Source organism: Muscardinus avellanarius, assembly GCF_963383645.1.
Source record: "Muscardinus avellanarius genome assembly, chromosome: 10".
Lineage (NCBI taxonomy): Eukaryota > Metazoa > Chordata > Mammalia > Rodentia > Gliridae > Muscardinus > Muscardinus avellanarius.
Window position 1 is genome coordinate 6,794,188 of NC_137796.1, and position 20,324 is coordinate 6,814,511.

Below are 20,324 nucleotides of genomic sequence, written 5' to 3' on the forward strand. Positions count from 1 at the left end.
TAATGATTCAGAGATGAGGTCTGGGGTGGGGGTGGTTCAGACCTTAGCTCTGCCCTTACTGTAAGTTGGCTGAGTTATTGAACCTTAATACACTCACTGTCGAATGGGTACAGAAAACATCCTTACCTCTTTGGGCTGTCTCAGGAGAAAATGAAGAGAGAGGGGGAGAGGAAGAGGGAGAGGGAGAGGGAGAGAGAGAGAGAGAGAGAGAGAGAGAAAGGGAAGGAGAGGGAGAGGGAGAGAGAGACATCAGCATTGTTCCAGCGTCCATAAATGCTACTGATCACCAGTGTTATTATTATAAATAAGGACAGATGAGCGGAGCTTTCAATAAACGTTATTACCATCACGGGCAAGGATGCAAACCCCATGCCAAACTGGGATTGTAAAAATCTCAGACCACCATGCTGCTGTGACCACCTTGCTGGGGGATTTCGAGCCGGAGTGGGTGCGGCTGGGCAGGTGGCCGCTGCCCAGAGCTGTCCCAGGAAGTGGCCTCAGAGCCCCCTGCATTCAGTGGCGTCCTAAGGCGAGCTGGTCTTCCCAAGCACACCTGGGGCTGCCCGCTGAGCCAGTGGCCAGGGCTTGGCGTCCCTCTCTCTGCCTGCGACTGACTTTCTCCTCTCCTTTTTCTTAATTTTTATTTTCTGACTCTCTCTCCTATCCCAGGTTGAAAGGATTGTAGACAAGAGGAAGAATAAGAAGGGAAAATGGGAGTATCTCATCCGTTGGAAAGGCTACGGGAGCACGGAGGACACGTGGGAGCCCGAGCACCACCTCCTGCACTGTGAGGAGTTCATCGACGAGTTCAATGGGCTGCACGTGGCCAAGGACAAGAGGGTCAAGTCCGGGAAGCAGTCGGGGGCCTCAAAGCTTCTGCGCGAGGGGCGCGGCCCTGCCGGGGAGAAGCTCTCACACAGGCCCTCGGAGCCCGGGAAGAGCAAAGGGACTTCCCACAAGCGGAAGCGCATCAACCCTCCCCTGGCCCGGCCCAAGAAAGGGTACTCGGGCAAGCCCCCAGGGGCCGGCGACAGGGCGGCCAAGACCGTGTCTTATAGGACTACCCCCAGCGGCTTGCAGATCATGCCCCTGAAGAAGGCTCAGAATGGCCTGGAGAATGGAGACACGGGCTCCGACAAGGACGAGAGGCACTTTGGAAATGGGTCCCATCAGCCTGATGTGGATTTGAGCGAGTCGGTGGTCGGAGAGCAGGACGCGGGCGAGTGCGACGGGACCCACTCGGTGCTGATGGAGAACGGGCTCGGTCTGTGGCTTCTCTTTCTCTGGGGTTTGGCTCTGGCCCACGGTGGGTGGGGTTTTTTCAGTGGCCTAGGGAGACACAGGAGACACCTCCTGTCCTTGACTTAGATATCCAGCAACTGTCCTAGGGCCTTTTGGTCACAGGTACATGTGAGTGGGTGGCAGACAGCTTTCTGAGTCGGGCGGCCAGGCCTCAGGGATGCTCCAGTTGAGCCTCCATGGGTCGGGGATTCCTGACCGCATGCAGGATGTCCAGGGCTATGGTAACCACTCTAGGTCAGCACAGAGTCCTGACACCCCAGGCCAGGGACTCCTGTTCTCAGAGGGCCAGCAGCTTTCCAAAGAGGCTCGCTTGCAGTCTTGCCAAGCCCCTAGCAGTGCAGGGGCTGCTCTCCCTCCTGGGGTGAGTTTGCCTATGGAATTCACTGAGCCAGTCCACTAGCTGTAGCTTCTTGCCCTGCAGAGTCGCTGGGCAGAGGACCGGCCACATTTCCTTGGTGGGTTTCTGTCTTAGTCCTTTTGGGGTCCTATAACAAAATACCTTAGACTGGATAATTTATAGGCAATAAAAATCTATCATGCACATTTCTGGGGGCTGCAGAGTCTAAGATCCAGCCCCATTGGGTCTGATGAAGGCCTGTTTCTCAGAGGTGGTGGCTTCTAGCTGTGTCCAGTGTGGTCAAGGGGCGAGATGGCTCCTTTCGATCTCTTTTATAAGGGCACTGAGCCCACTCATGCTAACAGAGTCCTCACGACCTAATTACCTCTAAGAAGCCCCTCTTGATGCGATTGTATTGGGGGTGAAGTTTCAACCTAGGAATCGGGGGGATAGGCAGGGACACCAACCTTCAATCCATGGCAGGTCCTAGATGCTGCCCGACACTGACACCATCCTGTGCAAATTCTTTTGGTTTGTACTTTTTACTCTATACTAGACACAAACTAGTCTGTGTGCATTGTGTTAGATTTGGAATCCCCCCATTCTGCTGGGTCTCTACAGGCAAAATTAAAGAAAGAGGAGACAATGACCCAGGTCATTGAAGCTCTGGGACCTGACATTTCCTAAGTGGTCTAGTTGTCCCCTCCCTGAGTCCCAGTGACGGAGGGCTGGCTGTCTGCCAGTTGTGTGCAATCCTTCATTGCTCAGGCACCTGTGTGCTTACCTGCCAACCTACCTACCTGTGTGCCTCCCTGTTTAGCCACCAAGGCCCTAAGGCTTGGGATGTCAGGAGTCCTGTTTGAGTGTGGACAGTCTGTACCTAACAAGGAAGGGCTATCGTATGCCTGGATGGGGCCAGAGTGTGTGGTAATAAGCTCAGTGCAGTGAGAGAATGAGCTTGGAGCGTCTGGAGCCGGCTCCGCTGGGGAGAACGTGCATCCTCAGGGACTCTTGCTGGGGAATCTGAGCAATCACTTTGCACTTCCTCTTTGTCCAGAGAGGAATCTCAACCAAACAGGATTTATTTAGCTGTCTTTGCCCTAGACTGACTCAGGCTTCCGCCTGGGGATCCTGCGCGCCCATGCGCTGGTGCCTGCTAACATATGTAAAAGCTGTTTGTTTTAAGCATTCATCTCTTGGGGAGCAGCGAGCTTGTGTAAATGAGGCTTGGCATAAACATCCGCGTTTGATGTTCCCGTGACAGCTGCCAGCAGTCTCGGAGTACCCTGTTGCAGGAAGGGTGGCCGGGGAGCCATGGCAGGTGTGGGCACAGAAGTCTGGGCATGAGCCCCAGCATCCTGCTCAGAATGCGCTGCCCCAGGAGTAGGGAGAAGCGAGAGGGAGGTGGTGTGCAGGAGCAAGAAGGTGGCTTTGCGTCCTCTGCCTCTTTCTAGGTGGGGTGGAGCTGCAGGCCATTTTCCTGCCATCCTCGGGCCACATTGATGCTGACCTGGTCCGTGATATGATAGCAAAGCAGGGCACCCAGTGAGCAGGAGAATCGGGCGAGGCCCGTCCTGGTGAGATCCCCATACGTCTGGTTAAGTTGAGCATGCTATTCTAAGCCTTTCTCTACTAAACCTACCTCATGTCTTTCTCGTCTTTATCTCATGTTGTGTATTCTCTGTTTTATTGGTTCCAAACCCAGATGGAGAGGAGGCAGCTATGTGCTTCTATTATGTTCACTCAACAGGGCCTTTAAAAAAGTTTTTTTTTTTTGAGGGTGGAGAGGATACTTACTGGTGATAAACCCAGGGGATCAATCACCTTAAGCTACAGCCTCTGCCCTTTGTAGCTTTTATTTTGAAACAGCGTCTAAGTTGCGTTGCTGAGGCTGGCCTTGAACCTGCGCATCGATGCTACTCTGGTCCGTGATCTGGATGTCTCAGCCTCCCACATACTAGGACTTGAGGGTGTACCACCACGCCTGGCTCAAAAGGGCCTTTTGACTTAATGCCCTTCCGTGGTATCGGTGCCCTTGGGATCCTCCCGTTAGGTTAAGGCCGCAGGTCTCAGATGTCTCGTGTGTCAGAGCACCTGACCCTCGTGCGAAGCAGAGACCCTATGGCTCTTGGTGTTCTGCGTCTGGGTGGGGCCTGGGAGATGGGCTTTGACAGGTGCCCCAGTGATGCCTGCATTTTGAGGCAGGCTCTGTGATAAAGTGGGGTGGTGATGATGAGGGCTCACATCAGGCGTCAATGTAATTCAACACAATATTGATATTTCAAGCGCTGCCTTGGGATTAGTGGCCACGCTAGGTGCCAGAGAGATTAAAAGATAAATAAAGCCTTCAACTCTGAAACTGATGGCTGCTCTCTGGGAAGTTGGAGTAGCTACCTCCTACTCCCTGTCGAGATGGCTCGGGAGGCTGACTGCGTCCAGAAGGAGTAACGTGTATGTTACAGACGTAGTCTGCCTTAGCCGTACTTGCGTTAATGTCTTCACTGGTGTGATAAATGTCGCAGCCACTGTGAGCTTTTAACACTCTAGTTAGAATTACCTTATCATCCAGGTCTGAGTGGAATGGGTGGAGAGGAAGAGACTGGGAATCCTTGCCAGAGAGAGAAGGACAGAGAATAGTTCAAAGTTCTCAGATAAGACCCATGGCAGAGGAGGTGTGGTAGTTCCAGAACTTTCTACCAAGGAGTTAGAGGTATAGTCCAAAAACATGGCTTCCTCCTGTCGTCAGCCAGAGGGAAGCTTTGTTGAAGCCAGTGTCCGGGCCTAGGAAGATCTTTAGATGTCCTCCTTCTCCTCTTACCCCTTGTTAGATTCCACCTTCTCTGACCTGGACCCAAGGACCCTGGTTCCCAGCGGCCATGGGTGGTCTGGGGTCTGCATCACTGTCTTAGCCTGGTAGATCGGTATGGCGGCTCCTGGCTGCGCTCCTCTGGCAAGCGCTTTAGGGTGGGCTGTTGCTTTTTGTGCATTTTAACTCCTTTTGGTGAGTTGAGGCTCTGCATACAGAAAAGCAATTTACATAACACAACCCATTGGCCCTTAACTTCCCTGCTCTGTGCTAAGTCAGGGCTCCACCTGTGGTGTTTTGGTTTCAGATTGCGTCTCCCGCCCCAGTGTTTGTGAAGTGTGCGCAGGGGCTCGGTGCTGCTCCTGGTTATGAGGCTTCTCCAGTAATGACAAGTGGCTTTGTGGTCTGGCGGCCATCTGCCTCAGTATCCCTCTGGGAGCTTGTTAAAATGGGCTCCACCCCGATCAAGTGAATCGAATCTCCCGGGGCAGCCTGTGAGTTGTGCATGTTGACTGCCGGATTTGAACAGCCGCGGGTGTAGACAGTAGCTCCTTGCAGAGCTGTGTTCAGGTGTAAGTGAAGGCTTGTGGATCCTTTTGTTGGCAGATCCCAAGTCACTCCGTGGATTTTTATTTTTTAAGTAGGAATGGGATATGTTCCTTCAAAGTTTTGAAACTCTTTCTTTTTTTATACTTTCTTTTTTTTTTTTTTAATAGTACCAGGGATTGAACCCAGGGGCATTCTACCTCCAAGCTGCACCCCCAGTCCTATTTTATTTTAATTGTGAAACAGGATCTCACTAAGTTAGTATTGAGCAGCCTGGGCTAACACCCCGCCTGTGGGCCCAAGTCCGTGCTCCTTGGTTTCTGGGAATCCTTCCCCCAGTGAATGGCCACTTGCCTGTCACCCAGGCCTCAGATCTCAGACATCCCCCATTCATCGTGCTCAGGACCATTCTGACTCTTGGACATGTCATCTCACACAAATGTGCAGCATGAACCTTGTTCTCGCTGTTGGTCTTTTAAAATCATCTCAGCCTTCATTTCTGGAATGTTTGTTGACCTCTCCCTACTCGATCTTTCAGCATGACTATCATCTTCTCCTTATATATTATCATATATTTTAGATCATAGTATAAAACCACGCTTTTATTAAAAGCATGTCAGCACCACTGAGCACTGGCAGGAAACTCCCCAGGACCCTTGAGATTTCGGGGATCCGTCATGTAAAGCCACAGAGCCCCTGGGAGATGGATGAGAACAGCTGGGGTGCTGTGGATCCTGAGCACCTGTGCTTCCAGTAAGTTCTCTGATGCTCTCGTGGGTCCAGGGACCCCACTTTGGAACCATCTTCTTAAACTAATAAGCTTCAAGGCAGAGTGTTGTGGCTGCTGGTTGGGCTCACTGGGAACAGTTGAAACTTATTCTCTGGTCCTTGAGAGTTTGAGCACCAGACTGACGGGTCCAGCCCATCAGCTGTGGGGCTGAGAGGGAAGGTTGAGTGCCGATGGTCCCGAACAAAACCACATGGAGCCGGGAGACGTGTCAAGCAGGATCTCGTTTATTTCTCTTAGGCAACCCAATCTAATTTTTATTTTTATTTATTTTTTTTGCGGGTCTGGGGATGGAACCCAGGGCCATTTGACCTCTGAGCTACACCCCTGCCTTATTTTTTTATTCTTTATTTTGAAACCGGGTCTCACTGAGTTGCAGAGGGCCTCACTAAGTAGCTGAGGCTGTCCGCGAACCGCGATCCTCTGGGTCTCAGCCTCCCGAATGCTGGGATTACAAGCGTGCGCCACCACGCGCGGCCAGGCAACCCAATTTAAAGCAAAAAACTGCAAGGGGGATTTCCAACAGGAAACTATTCTAACCTATCAAGCTAAAGGTCACTCTTGCATGTGCAAAGAACATAACTTGCAGCCAATCATTATCCAATGCACGAGGGGTTCACGAGCACAGAAGCATTATTTGAGCCAATAAGGCTCAACATTACCAAATTGGGCTAGCGGGGGCAAGGAGAGTAGTTAAGCCCTCCATATCCGCTCGGCGCTACACGTTGCAGATTCATTCATCGGAAGTTCAGGCGGTTGTGCAGACCCGCGCCTGACGCTACATGTAGCTGATTCATCGAAGTTCTGTCAGGCAGTTTGAGCAGACCCCAACACTTGAGCCTGAATTAATTTTTTTGGTGGTGGTGGTATTGGTGATTGAATCCAGGGGCCTTCTACTTCTGAGCTATACCCCCAGGCCAGCTCTATTTTTTATTTTGAAACAAGGTCTTGCTAAGTTGCTGAGGCTGACCTCAAACCTGCCATCCTCTGTACTGGGATTACAGGAATGTGCCCTCATGCCTGGCTATAAAACTTTGTAAGTAGAAGAGTTATGAAGCAGAAAGTTGTCAGTTTCAGATGTTTGGAATTTCCCTGAGACTGGCCAGAGCACCCTGGAGTTTCCAGTGCATCTTGTGTTTCTTATGACAGTCCCAGGAGGTGGCTGTTGTTCCATCCAGTTGACAGAGGTAGAGACCGAGGTTCCAAGTGCCTGGGGCAGAGGAGGAGAGACACCTGGGAAGCTGGACTCCATATCTAGCCTGTGTACCACTGCCCTGGTGGCTTCTGGGAAGTAAAAACCAATTTCTGAGCCTCAACTACTGATGTTCTGCCTGGGGAGTGAAGGCTGCTGGTGTGACCAGAGCCACTTCTCTAGCACCTGCCCTGCTCGCTGGTGGAAGAATCTAATCTTTCTAGACCAAGCTCTATGTCATTCAATTTAAGAACCCAGATAAAATGATACATGTCCCAGAGAAATACAACCTCACCAAATTGAATTCCTTGTTAGAAAGCTTTCATAAGGATCCAGAAAGAAGATGCAAGGCCCAGTTGGCTTTATGGAGAAGTCCAGAGATTGTGGAATAGATCATCTTAGCCAAGCCTCAAGGAGCAGGCCACCCCCTCACCCAGTTGGTTGCTGAGAACAGAAAAAGAGAACGCACTCCCGTTCCCGGCTGCTCTTGGTGGAGCCAGTGTAACCTGGATTCTCAAACCAGACAAAGAGAGGAGGAGAAAGGAAAATTGTAGGTCAGTCACACGTAGGAACACAAATCCTAAGTGACCTCCGGGCTTGTTACAGGTCCCTCGGTACTTCCCCAAAACTGTGAGTGTTCCAGAAACTTCTCTGTCCTTGCCCTGAACTTGACTCCGGTTCATGACCTTTAGAGTCACGTTTGCTTCTCAAGGCACCCGGCCTGTTCTGGAAGCAGCTTAGTGGATTCTGAGTGGGGACAGTGCTAAGCATCATGGGCGGCGACCCCAGACCGTCCCATGAGTCCCAGGCCCTGTCTGTCCACCTGCCGGTTCTTGCTAGCATGAACATCCATTTCCCTGCGTGCATCTGTTTCTTTTTACCCACATGGAGCGCCCACTCTCAGGCCAAGGGATGCTGGCTAGCTCTTTTGGTGTTCAGAAGCAGTGATTTCTCAAATCAATAACAACAAAACCCTAAGGGGTTTCTCTCTTTTGTCTTCCACAGTGTGGCCAGTTAGTAACTCACATTGATGAGTGAATTTAAAGCCCTTTTATGTGGCTAATGTTAACACTCCATCCAACTGGGCCACTCCCTCCCATAGAAAGTTCCAGATCCTGATGGAACTGGTGATTCTTCAACCAGGGACCACCTGATGACCCAGCCAACCCAGGGCAGAATCCACTCTCCCCTGGTTTCCGAAGCCTGCGTTTGATTTGGCATCTACAAGAGGCTGATCAAATCTTGACCCCCAGCAAGCTTTGGAAATCAATGGATACCATCTTTCCCTGCCAGCTCAGATACTGTCTTCCTGTCTCCTTCCTCCCTGAAAAGTCCTAGGAGCTGTGTGCCTGCGGCTGTTCATCACGGGCGAGCCCAGACTCATGGGCCAGGGGTGCAAGTGGTGACGGGTGCAGCATCTGCAGAGGGCCCCAAGATGACGATAAAATCTGGTTTCCCACCATCCTTGAGCTGCTGCCCCTTGCAGAGCTGGACGCCCCTGTCCACTGGATCCCTCCCACACCACTCACAGCCACCCTCATCCTGACCGTGGCGGCACGGCTGCTGCTGAGAACCTCCGTGCCTAATGCTCGCCGAGCTCCGACCGCAGCACGCCTGCCTCTTGCTGGTTACGTGTGCGGGATCATTAAGTCTTCTCTGTGGTGCGGACATAGCAGCAGAACAAGGCTGCCTGCCGTCAGCCTGGTGCTGTGCATTGGGGGTGAGCCCCAGCCCTTCCTGTGAGTCCCAGACCCTGTGAGGTATCTGTCCACCTGGCGGTTATGGACGGACAAACGGGGGCTTCGAGAGGTTAAGGCAGAGCGCCAGGGGCAAGTGTTCAGGCGTGATGGCGGGTCTGGTGGTGATGGCGCTAGCAAAGTCTGTGGTCAGTTTCATGGGGGGCAAACGGCAGTCCTGGGACCCGGGTCCAAGCCAGCCTTCGGCCAGTCCCATCGGGGCGCCCTTGACCTTCAGGAGGGTGAGAGTTGCTGGCCCAGCACCCCACGGGTAGGGTCTCTGTTCTTGGCTTTAGATTAGCACCCACACCACACCTGCACCTGTCTGGGAGTCTTAAAGAGAACACCCTTAGTTATCAAACTTGATTTCAGTGCTGGAAGACATGGACTTGGTCCTTATCACACAGTCGCAGAATGAAGGCCACCTCTGACTCCGAAATGGAGTCACGCAGCAAGGGTGTGGCTCATTTTCACAGTCCCTGGTGTCTCAGTCCTGACCTGTCATCTTCTCATCCATCCCCCGACCTCACCCCCAGAGCCTTTCTGGAAGTTTCCTTTGCCTGACCATGCCGGTTGCCTGGGCCCGCCCACTTCCTGTCCCCTGCTGGTGCAGTAAGATATGTTGGCCACTGTTGACTCTTTATTGTGTTGATACCTTGATAAAAAAAAAAATCCCTTTCTGCCCTTTTAGAGTGGCTTTGGAGATGACTGTGTCAGCGTCTTGCAGCTCTGCCAGTCAAGTGTGTTTTTCCTCTTCCTCCTCTTTTTTCTATTTCTTTTCTTTTGTGTTTTAAAGTTTCAAAGGTAATGCCATAAATTAGAGCAAAACTAAAAACAAAAAACAAAACAAAACAAAAAACCCCAAACCCAAATAAAACCCAAAAAACAAAAAACCTAACCGCATGGAAAGTGTAGGCTTCTTAGAAGTTCACATTTGTCTGGCCTTCCTTTCCCAATCCTACTTAGAGGTGACGGTTGCTCATGTTCTATTATGGGTCATTACAGCCTATTTTCCAAGTTTGTTCATATATATAAAATCTTATTATATCTCCTATATGTGCAAGATAGTATATGTAAACGTTTGCTGATTGAAGGATGACTAGGAGTAGCCCATTTCTGTTCACTTTTAACCTCCGTTGTCTCACATCCATGATGTATCTGTCTACCACCAACCTCTCCCCTGTTATCTGCTCTTCCTAGCACTCTCTTATCACAGGGGCCTCCCCAGGTGTGAGAACACCTTGCTCTGCCTCTTGGCTTTGGAACCTGAACCCTGCCTTGGGTGTCTGTGGGTCAGGACATGTCGATCTGCTCCCCTCTTTTTAACCACTTAGGATCTTTAGGCATCCAGGGACTTAACTTTCCCTTCTGGTGATGTCCAGGGGGCCTGGCTGTGGCCGGTCTTTGTAATGCTTTTCCACGCTCTGTCGTTTTTAATTTTAGTCCCTCGACGTGGGAGCATCTTCTCATGCTCCCGTGTCGTGTCTGTCTCTGGGGATCGCCGGACAGGCACGTCCTGACACTGTGTGGGGTGGCCGGAAGTCCACCTGCCTCCTTAGACAAATTTCTCAGCCCCTCTGGGTCCAGTTCTTCATGTTCTTGTTGATAAAATGCGGTTGATCATACCTCATACTGTTGGGGTAGAAAATAAGGGAGTGAAGTTATAGACCCGGGCATGGTGGCAAACTCCTAGAATCCCAGTACTTGGGAGGCTGAGACAGAAGGGTTGCAGGTTTGAAGCAAACTCAATTTAATGGGACCCTGTTTCCAAATAAACAAATAAAATATTTCAGTGGTAGAGTGGTAGAGTTCAATCCCAAGTACCACCCACATACACAAAAGAATTTATAGAAAGCACTTAGAATATTACTCACCATATGGTAGACATTTGATAATTGTCGACTCTTATTTCAAGTCTCCAGTTTTTCTAGCTGTATCTTTGAATTTTCCTAATTGTTTCATAGAGCACTTTACATATTAATCTCTTTTTTTTTGGGGGGGGTACCGTGGGTGGAACCCTGGGGCATTGTACCTTTGAGCTACACTTCCAGCCCTATTTTCTTATTCTTTCTTTATTTTTTGAATTGGGGTCTCTCTAAGTTGCGGAGGGCTTCATTAAGTAGCTGAGGCGTCCGTGAACCACAATCCTCCTGTCTCAGCTCCTGAATGCTGGGATTACAAGCGTGTGCCACCACGCCTGGCTACATATTAATCTCTTGATACTTGTGTTAAACCAACCAGGAACTGCTGTAGACCAAGAAGTGTTCAGACAACTGCAATGCCATGGAGAAATGCAGAAGGTGTTGTGAGAGATATAAACAGGGCCACCGAAGCCGGCTGTGGGGACAGGTTTCTTGGGGGAGACGGTGCAGACGCTGAATCCGGTAGGATGGGCAGAAGGCGTGGGGCGGAGGCAGCCTCCCTGGGATGATGACAGCGTGGATCCCGGGAACCACGCGTAGGTGCCTGTTACCGCATCACAGAGAGCTTGGAGCCTAGCTGCTTCAGACACCCCTCTGAGAGGCCCAGATGACTGCTCTGTGAGGTCAGATCAGCGGAGCGCCCTGCAGGTGTAGTTCCCTGCCAGCCCTCCTGACACAGTTGCCTTTCCTTACCTGAGGACACCTTCCCTGCCTGCCTGCCAGTGGAGACCAGGTTTCATCATTACTGGCATGCGCAGACCACAGTCTCTAAAACTCACAGCCTGGTTATCTGACCAACCTCTCGCTCAGTCTAAAGCTCCTCCAGGGACAGGATGGTCTCTTAAATTTGCTTATAGCTGTATCTCAAACACCTAACAATGCCAGGCACTGAGCAGGTGCCTAAGAAGTACAGCAGAGCTCAGGGTCAGAGAGGCAGCAAGGACTCCTTTCTGCTGTAAGATGTGGTCCCGAGGCCAGTCCTGTCCTCTGTAAACCCTCCTAGAACCCACCCAAGCGGCCGCTCCCTAGACCCAGTGCCCACCCCACTGAGTTGCCTACTTGTATGGCATGGTGCCTCTCGCTCACGGAGAGCTGAGTCTGGTCAGGACTCTCACCAGCCACTAAAGGAGCCCCTCTCCCTGCCTGGTGTACAGCTGTTTCCACCCCTCCATGGCGGCGGCAGCCCACTTGCTCTGCTCCTCGGCCCTGATGCTCACGCAGTCATGGGCGGCTCCTAATTAGCTAAGCGCCGGGCCTCCTTCCCATGCAGGCGCTGTGTGTCTTCTTCCGCAGTGTGTTTCTGCTGGGCTGCTTTCTTTGTCCTTTTTGCATTCCTTTGCTATAAAGAGGGGTCAGAGCTAATGCCAAGATAATCTGTGTCCTACCTGTGAGGGTAAGGCCGGATGTGAAGTGGGAGGGTTAAACACAAGTCCAGGGATAGTCAGGACGTTCCGAGATCTCCGCTAAAATGGTTGTAAACGTCTGAGGCAGCGTGGCGAGCAAGAGGCCAGGAGGTGGAGCCTGGGCTTTGGAGACAGAGGGCCTGGGCCTGTGCATTCAACCTCAGACTCCATCCGTGACTGAGGGACGAGGTCAGTCTTCATGGCTTTTACACTTTGCAGTATGGGAATAAAAATCCTGCCTGGAAGGACTAAGCGGTGGTCCCAGCACCCAGTCAGCTCCTAATGGTGCTTATCGTCCTTCTACCCCTGTGCTAGATGGCACTACTCACAGATCCTGGCTTCTCACGAGGACGGGCTTCCTGCTCCACCTCCACTCTGCCTACAGATAGCAGGGTACTAATTCCTTAAACTCTGTGATGTAAACCAGCAGGTGAGATCAGGGCCCACATCTGAGCAGTGGGCACCTGACTGGTACTCCCGTGCCTTCCCTATGGAAGCCAGTCTCGAGTTTCCCCTGGCTGTCCTGGTGACGGAGCTGGGGTTTCCTGTCTCCGAGTTTGTTCTTGGTTCTTTTATCCTGTGGAGATCTGATAGCTAATCCCACCTTTAACTTGATACTCCTCTTCTTTTTCCTCTCTCTCTCTCTCTCTCTCTCTCTGTAGTGGGGATAGAACTCAGACACATTCTACCTCTGAGCTGCATCCTCAGCCATATTCTTTAATTTTTATTTGAAACAGGGTCTCAGGAGGTTGATGAGAATCTCACTCTTTGCAGAAGCTGTCCTTGAACTTGTGATCCTCCCGTCTCAGCCTCCCAAGTACTGGGATTACAGGTGTGCGCCACCACGCCTAGCTTCTTCTGCTTCTCTGTTGGCAGAGAGGAGACTTGAGCTGAATACTGGGAGTTCGAGTAAGTCGGTCCCCACTGCTGGCTTAGCTTCCCTCCGGTGACTCTACATCAATTAGAGGTGATTAGAGAAAAACCATGACCCCCGAGAGGCACCGAGCACCTGTGTGTGCCAGACTTGATGCTGGGTGCTAAGGATACAGCCCAGCTCTTGTGGGGGAAACCAAGGAAGGAGCTGGACATCATAAGGCACCGTGACGGGAAAACAGAGCACCCAACCTGTACGCGGAAGCCTCTAGATAGAGCAGATGAGAGAAGTGCCTTCTGGGGAGCAGAGATGTGCTATCCAAGACTTGAAGGATGCAGAGAGTTTGGGTATGCACAGATGTGAGGGAAGACTCTTCTGGCCGGTAGGTACTATATTTCATCTAGAAGATTTATGCAGTAGATAACACTTACCTCCAATATATTCAGTGCACACCATTTATGTAGTTTTTATTGGACATTTATTGCATGACCCTTCTGAACCAAGCGCTGTATGCCTTGTTCTGGGAATATAATGATGGCTAAGATGCTCACGGTTTGGGGGGGGGAAACCAAGAAAATAGGGAAATAATGATGAAAGTGACAGTTTCCACGCCATGTCGAAATAGCCAGCACTCAGTGACCCCTGGCTGTGGGCCGGGGTCGTGCCCAGTCTCAGACTCTGTAGACATAGCCGCTCAGTCAGTCCACGCAGGTGGGACCTCCAGCCCGTGGCTCATCAGGCACGAGTGGCTGCCGGAGGCTTCGGCCCTGGGTGGCCTAGCTCCAGACCCACTTACCCACTGCTCTTCAGCCCCTTCGGGGGCCTGAGAGAAAGCCACATTAGATTTAAAAACCCGTTTTTTTTCTTGGCCTTTTGAGGTCACACTTTCCCCCCCGCAATTCAGTTAAAGGAGTTGGAACTGGGGATGCAGAGGTGACCGTCTGCATCTTTCAAAGAACCTCAAGCTGAAGAAGGGCCCGCTGGCCCCGGTGATGGGCTGCTGGCTGAGCGCTTCTCAGCTGGGGAAGGGAGCCTGGGCCGGCTGTTGCTGGGCTTGGGGGAGGAAGGAGCGGCTGCCGGGCAGGGAAGCGTTCCTGTGTGGAGCACTGCTTGTGTGTAGGTGGAGGGGGATGGCTTTGCAGGCCCAGGAGCCGCCGAAGCCACAGCTCAGAGACTGGAAAACACGGAGTTTCTGAGAACCTCAAATAGCCTGCAGAATTTGGGGATCAAGAGACAAGAAATGGAAGCAAAGGCCATAAGATGGGGAGAAGCCAGAAAGTGGGGGCGCGCTAAGTTTTGAGCAGGGTAGTGGCGGGAGGGGATACAGTGAGTTTTAATCGGTCACTTCATACCTTGGATGCTCTACGGTGTCACTTACCACGTACCAGGACTCGGGCGCAGGGGCGCTGCCTCGGAGGGCTGTAGTGCAGGAGGAGGCTGACCCGATTTGACCCGCAGAATCGTCCCCTGTAATCAAGCCGCTTTGCATTTTGAATGCATGTTTTGTGTGGCTGTTTGAGGCACGTAGACGTCCGACAGCAAACATCACAAGATGAATATAGTCATCCGCTCTCAGCAATTCTCAGTAATCCCGGAGCCTCGACTTCCCTGAGATATAAAGTATATGGATTTTATCGGGTGTAATTATAGCACGACGGCTAACATGCCTGAAGTTCTTTTGTACCTGTGAACGTGAGCTCTGTCGTGGCATCTGGAACTTGAAGTCAGCGCTCGGGTGCCTGGGGGCACTGAGGAGCTGGGACAGCAACCAGGAATGACACAACAGTACAGGAGGCATGGGCTGCGGGCGCTGCAGAGCGCTTTGGCCCTGCACCGTGATGCTCGGGGCGTGCCGGGGGATGGATCAGAGGGCTTTTCCAGCTTCATCTCCTCTCCTCCCTCGTTCAAAGTCAATGACCTTGGGCTGCAAACCTACAGAAGGGGTCTTCTGTCCCAAGCTGCTGAACTGATGGCAGCCTGTCATTTTCTTCTGACATGTAGAGGGAACCAGGTCTTGACACGTGGGTTTTGCGCCGTGTCCCTTCTCTGTGCCACATCAGTGCAGCCACCATGATGTTCTTGCAGGTTAGCCCAGGCCAGGAAGCGGCCCCGGCACCTGCTGCTCACTTTCTCTCCTAAGAACCTGGGCCCCCAGATCACGGGGCTCCACGCAGCTGTGCCCCTGAGCGACACGGTTGCTTAGCGTGACTGTTCCCTTCATCCTGCCTGCCGGCACTCAATTGAAGATGCTCCGGTTCAGGCTACCCTGGGACCACCGCCTTCTCCATCTGCCTCCCAAGGCTAACGGTGCAAGAGAGGACTGGTGGGAAGGCACTGGGACCTCACATGTCTTTATGGGGCTGGTAGGGATTCCTCACAACTGTTCCCATATCCTGATTTCTGGCTTCTTGTGCTCTCTTTTGAATAGGAAGTAAGGACTTCTGTGACATCTTCCATTCTGCACCTCACATTTGTTCATTTAGTCATCCAACAAGCCGGGATTTGTACTCTTCTCTCTGCTGGGCTCCACTAGTTCAGAATACAGGAATAAGTACAGTACAAGAGCCCTTGTCTTTAGGAACCCATCTGGGCCAGGTGTTGTGGTGCATGCCTGTAATCCCAGTACTTGGGAGGCTGGGGGCAGGTTTGAGGGCAGCCTCAGCAGCTTAGACCCTCAGCGACTTAACAAGACCCTGTTTCAAAATAAAAATGTTAGGCTGAAGGCATAGCTCAGAGGTAGTATGCCACTGAGTTCAATTCCCAGTACCGAAACAAACAAACAAAACCAAAAAATAAACCCATCAGGGAGTTAAGGAGGGAGCCAGGCATTCCGTCCAAGCCAAGTCAAGAGACACAAGGTGTGCGTGATAATCGTCCTGCAGGGTCACCACCTGCACCGTCCTAGTGGACAGTGGCTAAAGCTAAATTCCACTCCCCGTCTGTTTTTAAGCCTCAGTAGCCATCTGCGGGCTACCACATGGGGCCGCGCAGCTCTCAAACATTCCCCTGACTGCAGAGTATTCTGTCAGGCTATGCCAAGCCAACCGCAAGCTCCAGAGGACAGGCACATATCTATGGCTGCCCATAGGCGCCCCCCAGGACCCAGGCTTATCCCAGGGGCTCACTCAGTGTCCGGTGGATGGAGGGCAATGCCGGCGGGCTGTAAAATCAGGAAGGACAAAGAGTCAGGAGAAGGGAGACTTGCAGAGAAGAGCCAGACCTCTGAGTGGCGGGAAGGGAGGCAGGCCTTGACCCCAGAGGGAGAATGGCTCCGGTCTCCCTGACTTCCGTGTTCTGCCGGCTCCAGCCGCACAAGGTGCTACTATTTTCTTTGCGTGGGAAGGAAATTTCCTAGCACTCAACGCCACATCACGCTGCCTCCCCGGGCGTCTCTGAGCGGTGGGGTGAGATCTCACTCGGCTCTTGTGAGGCAGAGACCAGGTGTGGCATGAGTGTGAATTAGTCATCTGGGTGTGAGCTCAGCCTGATTGCGAGGAAACATGTGTTTCCGTGCACGGGAGGAATTCAGAGCTTTTGGAAGTGTGTGACAGCCCTTGCAGTTGAATCGGAGAGAGAAGGGAACGTGCAATTGGCCCCAGCGTCGGGAGCACAACTTATGGGCCGGGGAGTGATATGCTCTGGTTAGGTTGGTTTCCTCTGTGTGCTGGCTGGCCACTCATCAACCCAGTGAACTCTCCACTGAGTCGCCGTTGTGTTCCAGGCGCTGGGCTCATGCTGCAGATGAGGTGAGTGGGTCTCACAGTCAGGCGGGTCCCCCAAGAGCCCAGTCTGGTGTTAACACAGCAGCCAGATGAGCCCACTTGGTAACAGCATCACGTGACGCGGGGACCAGGTGTCGCACCTGAACTCTCTTGTCTGCTTTGTTGGGATCTTGGGAAGAAGAGCACAGCGCCTCTCTGAGGGAGCATGAAGTGGGCGTGGGCATGGGCGCAGGTGCAGGGTTGGGCTTCAGAGTCTCAAGGATGCTCCGGTCCAGCATGCAGCCTCTTTGCCTCTCAGAAGCCAGCTTTGGTCTTTGTGCGTGCGACTTACACGTTGACAGTGTACCACCGCTCCATGCCCGGTTCCCTCCGGCACCTCTCCCTGTATCCCTCCCTCCTCATTAGCTGGGTTGAGATGCTTTCTTGGGTCTTTCCAAGTTCCCCCCTTGGGGAATCATCCACCTACCTTTAGAAACCAACATGTGGGGTCTAGGGGTACTCATTGCTATGGGGAATTCATTTCTTCTAAGCCCTTTTGGCAGGCAGAGCTGGGAAAAATAATTTTTGAGTCATGAAAATGGACAGAGAGTGTGCTCCCATTCGCACCCCCTAGATCCTTCTGCCCCTCTCCGTTTGGATTTGCGTGCCTCTTCTTCCACGGAGGGAGGGAATTCTGTTTCCCCACAGCATCATACATTTTCTTATTTCTCAACCTGTGCCCTTTGTGAGATCATTTTAAATTTCTCCACCCTTAGTACTACGGAAGCAAGCCCACTGAAAAGTGTTCAAGCTTTGTTTAAGGGTCATAACAAAGTGTCCAGAAGTTATCTGTATTAGTTCTTCTTCCTGCGCCCTTTAGAGTAGGGCTGTTAGTCATTTGAAATAGGATTTTGGGTGCACGCTTGTGATCTCAGTATTTGAGAGGCTGAGACAGGAGGATCATGGTTTGAGGACAGCCTCAGCTACTTAGGGAGGCCCTTTGCAACTTGGTGAAACCCTGTTTCAAATAAAGACTAAAAAATAGGGTTGGGGGTCGAGCTCAGAGGTAGAATGTCCCGGGGTTCAAACCCCAATACCACCACCACCAAAAAAAATAGGATTATGTACATTTCTTTCTATTTGCATTTAATTTATTTTTCCTCCATATTTATCAGTGTTTTGTATCTTAACATGTTTTAACATACTTCCAAAAATTAAAAAGATATACTCAGAAAAGTGCTACTCCTTCTCCATCTCGCCACTCCATTCTCCCTGCCAGCCATGCATGGAAAACCATTGCCATTTTTAAATTTTTCTTCCTTTTTTAGTTTTGCAAAAGTGAGCAGATTTATCTATATCATTTCCCCATCTTTCTTAGAGTAATGATACAATACTTCTTTATCCCACCTTATTTCACTTGAAAATTCATTTTGGAAATCGCTCTGTATTTGTTCATAGATGTAGTTCTCTTCTTTTTGTACGGATGCATAATATTCCATTATGCGGACACTTCATAGTTTATTCTATGAATCTATGCCTTGGCGTTTAGGTAGCTTCCGATATTTGCAATAATAAGTAATGCTGTAAAGATTAATTGGATGCTTGTATGGTTTGTACCATTGGAGGTGTATTTTCGTGTTAAATTTCAAGAAGTAGGATTACTAGGTCGAGAGAATGTGCAGAAACGATTTTGTCAGGTGTTACCAAATCCCCTTCCATAGTAGCTGTGGTTATACCTTTCTGCACCCACCCCGAATTAGGAGAACCCACCTCCTGACATTCCCGCAGAATGCTCAGTGTATTCAATGTAGTTCTAACCTTCATTTCTTTCGGTATCAGTTTTAATCTTCATTATTCTTTTGAGTGAAGTCAAATTATTTTTGTGAATGTTCAAGTCCACTTTGGTATAATGTTGATAGATTGTCTGTTCTCCCACCCCCAGAGGAGTTTTTGGTCTGTCTGTCTTCAGTGTTTAAAAGCTCTTTACGATTTGGGAGATAATAGTTTTTTTTTTTTAATCTGTGATATACAATATTTTTGCCTATTTGCTTCTTAATTAGTTCTTTATCCTACTCAATATTTTTGCTTTTATCCATTTCTGTTTGAAAATTCTGTTTATTTTTTATTTTTTGCAGTACTGGGGATGGAACCCAGGAACCTTTTAACTCCAAGCTACACCCCCGGCCCTAATTTTATTCTTTATTTGGAAACTGGGTCTCACTGAGTTGCAGAGGGCCTCACTAAGTATCTGAGGCTGTCCTTGAACTGCGATCCTCCTGTCTCAGCCTTCGTCCCCAGCTCGGAGCCTCCATCCCCAGCTCAGAGCCTTCGTCCCCAGCTCAGAGCCTCTGTCCCCAGCTCGGAGCCTCCGTCCCCAGCTCGGAGCCTCCGTCCCCAGCTCGGAGCCTCCGTCCCCAGCTCGGAGCCTCCGTCCCCAGCTCAGAGTCTCCACCCCAGCTCAGAGCTTCCGTCACCAGCTCAGAGCCTCCGTCCCCTCTCCCATCTTGCAGGGAGAATGTCAGGTCCCCTTGCCTGGCAGAGTCCCCTCTGTCCCCTCTGCTCCCACCCGGCTGCTCTGTGCACCTGTTCTGCCTCTCACATCCAGAGATGACTATCTTGTCTGCACGCCCAGCTTCGTCTTATTGAATTTCTCCTTTTGTACTCTCCTGTCGCTTCTCCCGTTTGGTGCAGAGGCGCTGCATCGGGTGTGAGCTTGCGGAACCTTCTGGCTGGGAAGTACTCCATTGTACTTCTTTACAGGGCAGCTCGGAAGAACTAGAAGGGGAAGAAAGTAGCACGATGTGTGTGGGGGTCCCATGTTCCAGAAATGCACCAGCCTCATTGTCCCTCGCCGACAGTCCTGCGAGGCAGGAGTGGTGTCTTTCGTTTGGCACTTGGGCAAAATGGTGACTCTCGCCTAGTTCTGCCCACAAGAGAAGTGTGGCTTTGGATGCAGGTCGTGTCCTTCACTGGGCTTTGGGATGCTTCGGGGACTCTAGGGGTCCAGGCTCCTCTACGTCTGTCTTTGCATGGACCTGGACGCACTGGGATAGGGGAAGGGCTTACGTGGTCCTCCATCTTCTCCTGCTTAGCAGGTGCAAGGCTGGGATTCTCGTGGCATCTGACTCAAAGCCCAGCACTTTCTCCCGGTACATTCCCTGTCCCAGGCACCCTCCCGGACCCTTGATGTCCTTTCTCTTGGAGGCACGATGTCTGACACGTGAGTGTCACAGCCCTGTGATGAAAGTCCAGGTGCCCAGGAGGCTCTGGGCTCGCACAGTCACATCTTCCCAAGACGGCAGCAGCCAGGCCAGCCTGACATTCGGACAGAATAACTAGGCTGTTTTCCCTGGATGTTTTGGGGGATTATCTGATCACATGTTCCAGGGCCCTTGTCTGTTTGGGGGCCACTTCCCCTTCCTCCAGTGGGCAGGCCATGGGCTTCGAACTCAGAGAGATCTGTGCGTTATTCTTTTTGAAGCACAGCCTGCTGTTTTCCGATCTGTAGTCGTATTAGGTCTTAGTTCCCTCTTCATCTCCCTCACCCAAAGCTTGCTGCACCCACAGGAGGACAGGGATCTGATTTCTTCCTGTGTGTTGGAACCCCATCACTTAGGAGGACAGGTGGCCCATCGTTGGGTTATGGAGGCGCAGGGAAAGCGAGAGATGGTTCCAGTTCTGTCTCTGCCATTTGCAATCTTGAGGGCACCCGGGAAGT

General features: G+C 51.4%; 1 protein-coding gene across 1 annotated transcript in view; it reads left to right on the top strand.

Moving 5' to 3' along the window:
• Positions 1-20,324, top strand: part of CDYL2 (chromodomain Y like 2) — a gene marked incomplete at both ends in the record, with an annotated part of 60,430 nt that overhangs the window by 6,707 nt on the left and 33,399 nt on the right. The window contains one exon of the mRNA XM_080703465.1: positions 670-1,264. Coding sequence (XP_080559591.1) covers positions 670-1,264 — 595 coding nt within the window. The remainder of the gene's footprint in view (positions 1-669; positions 1,265-20,324) is intronic.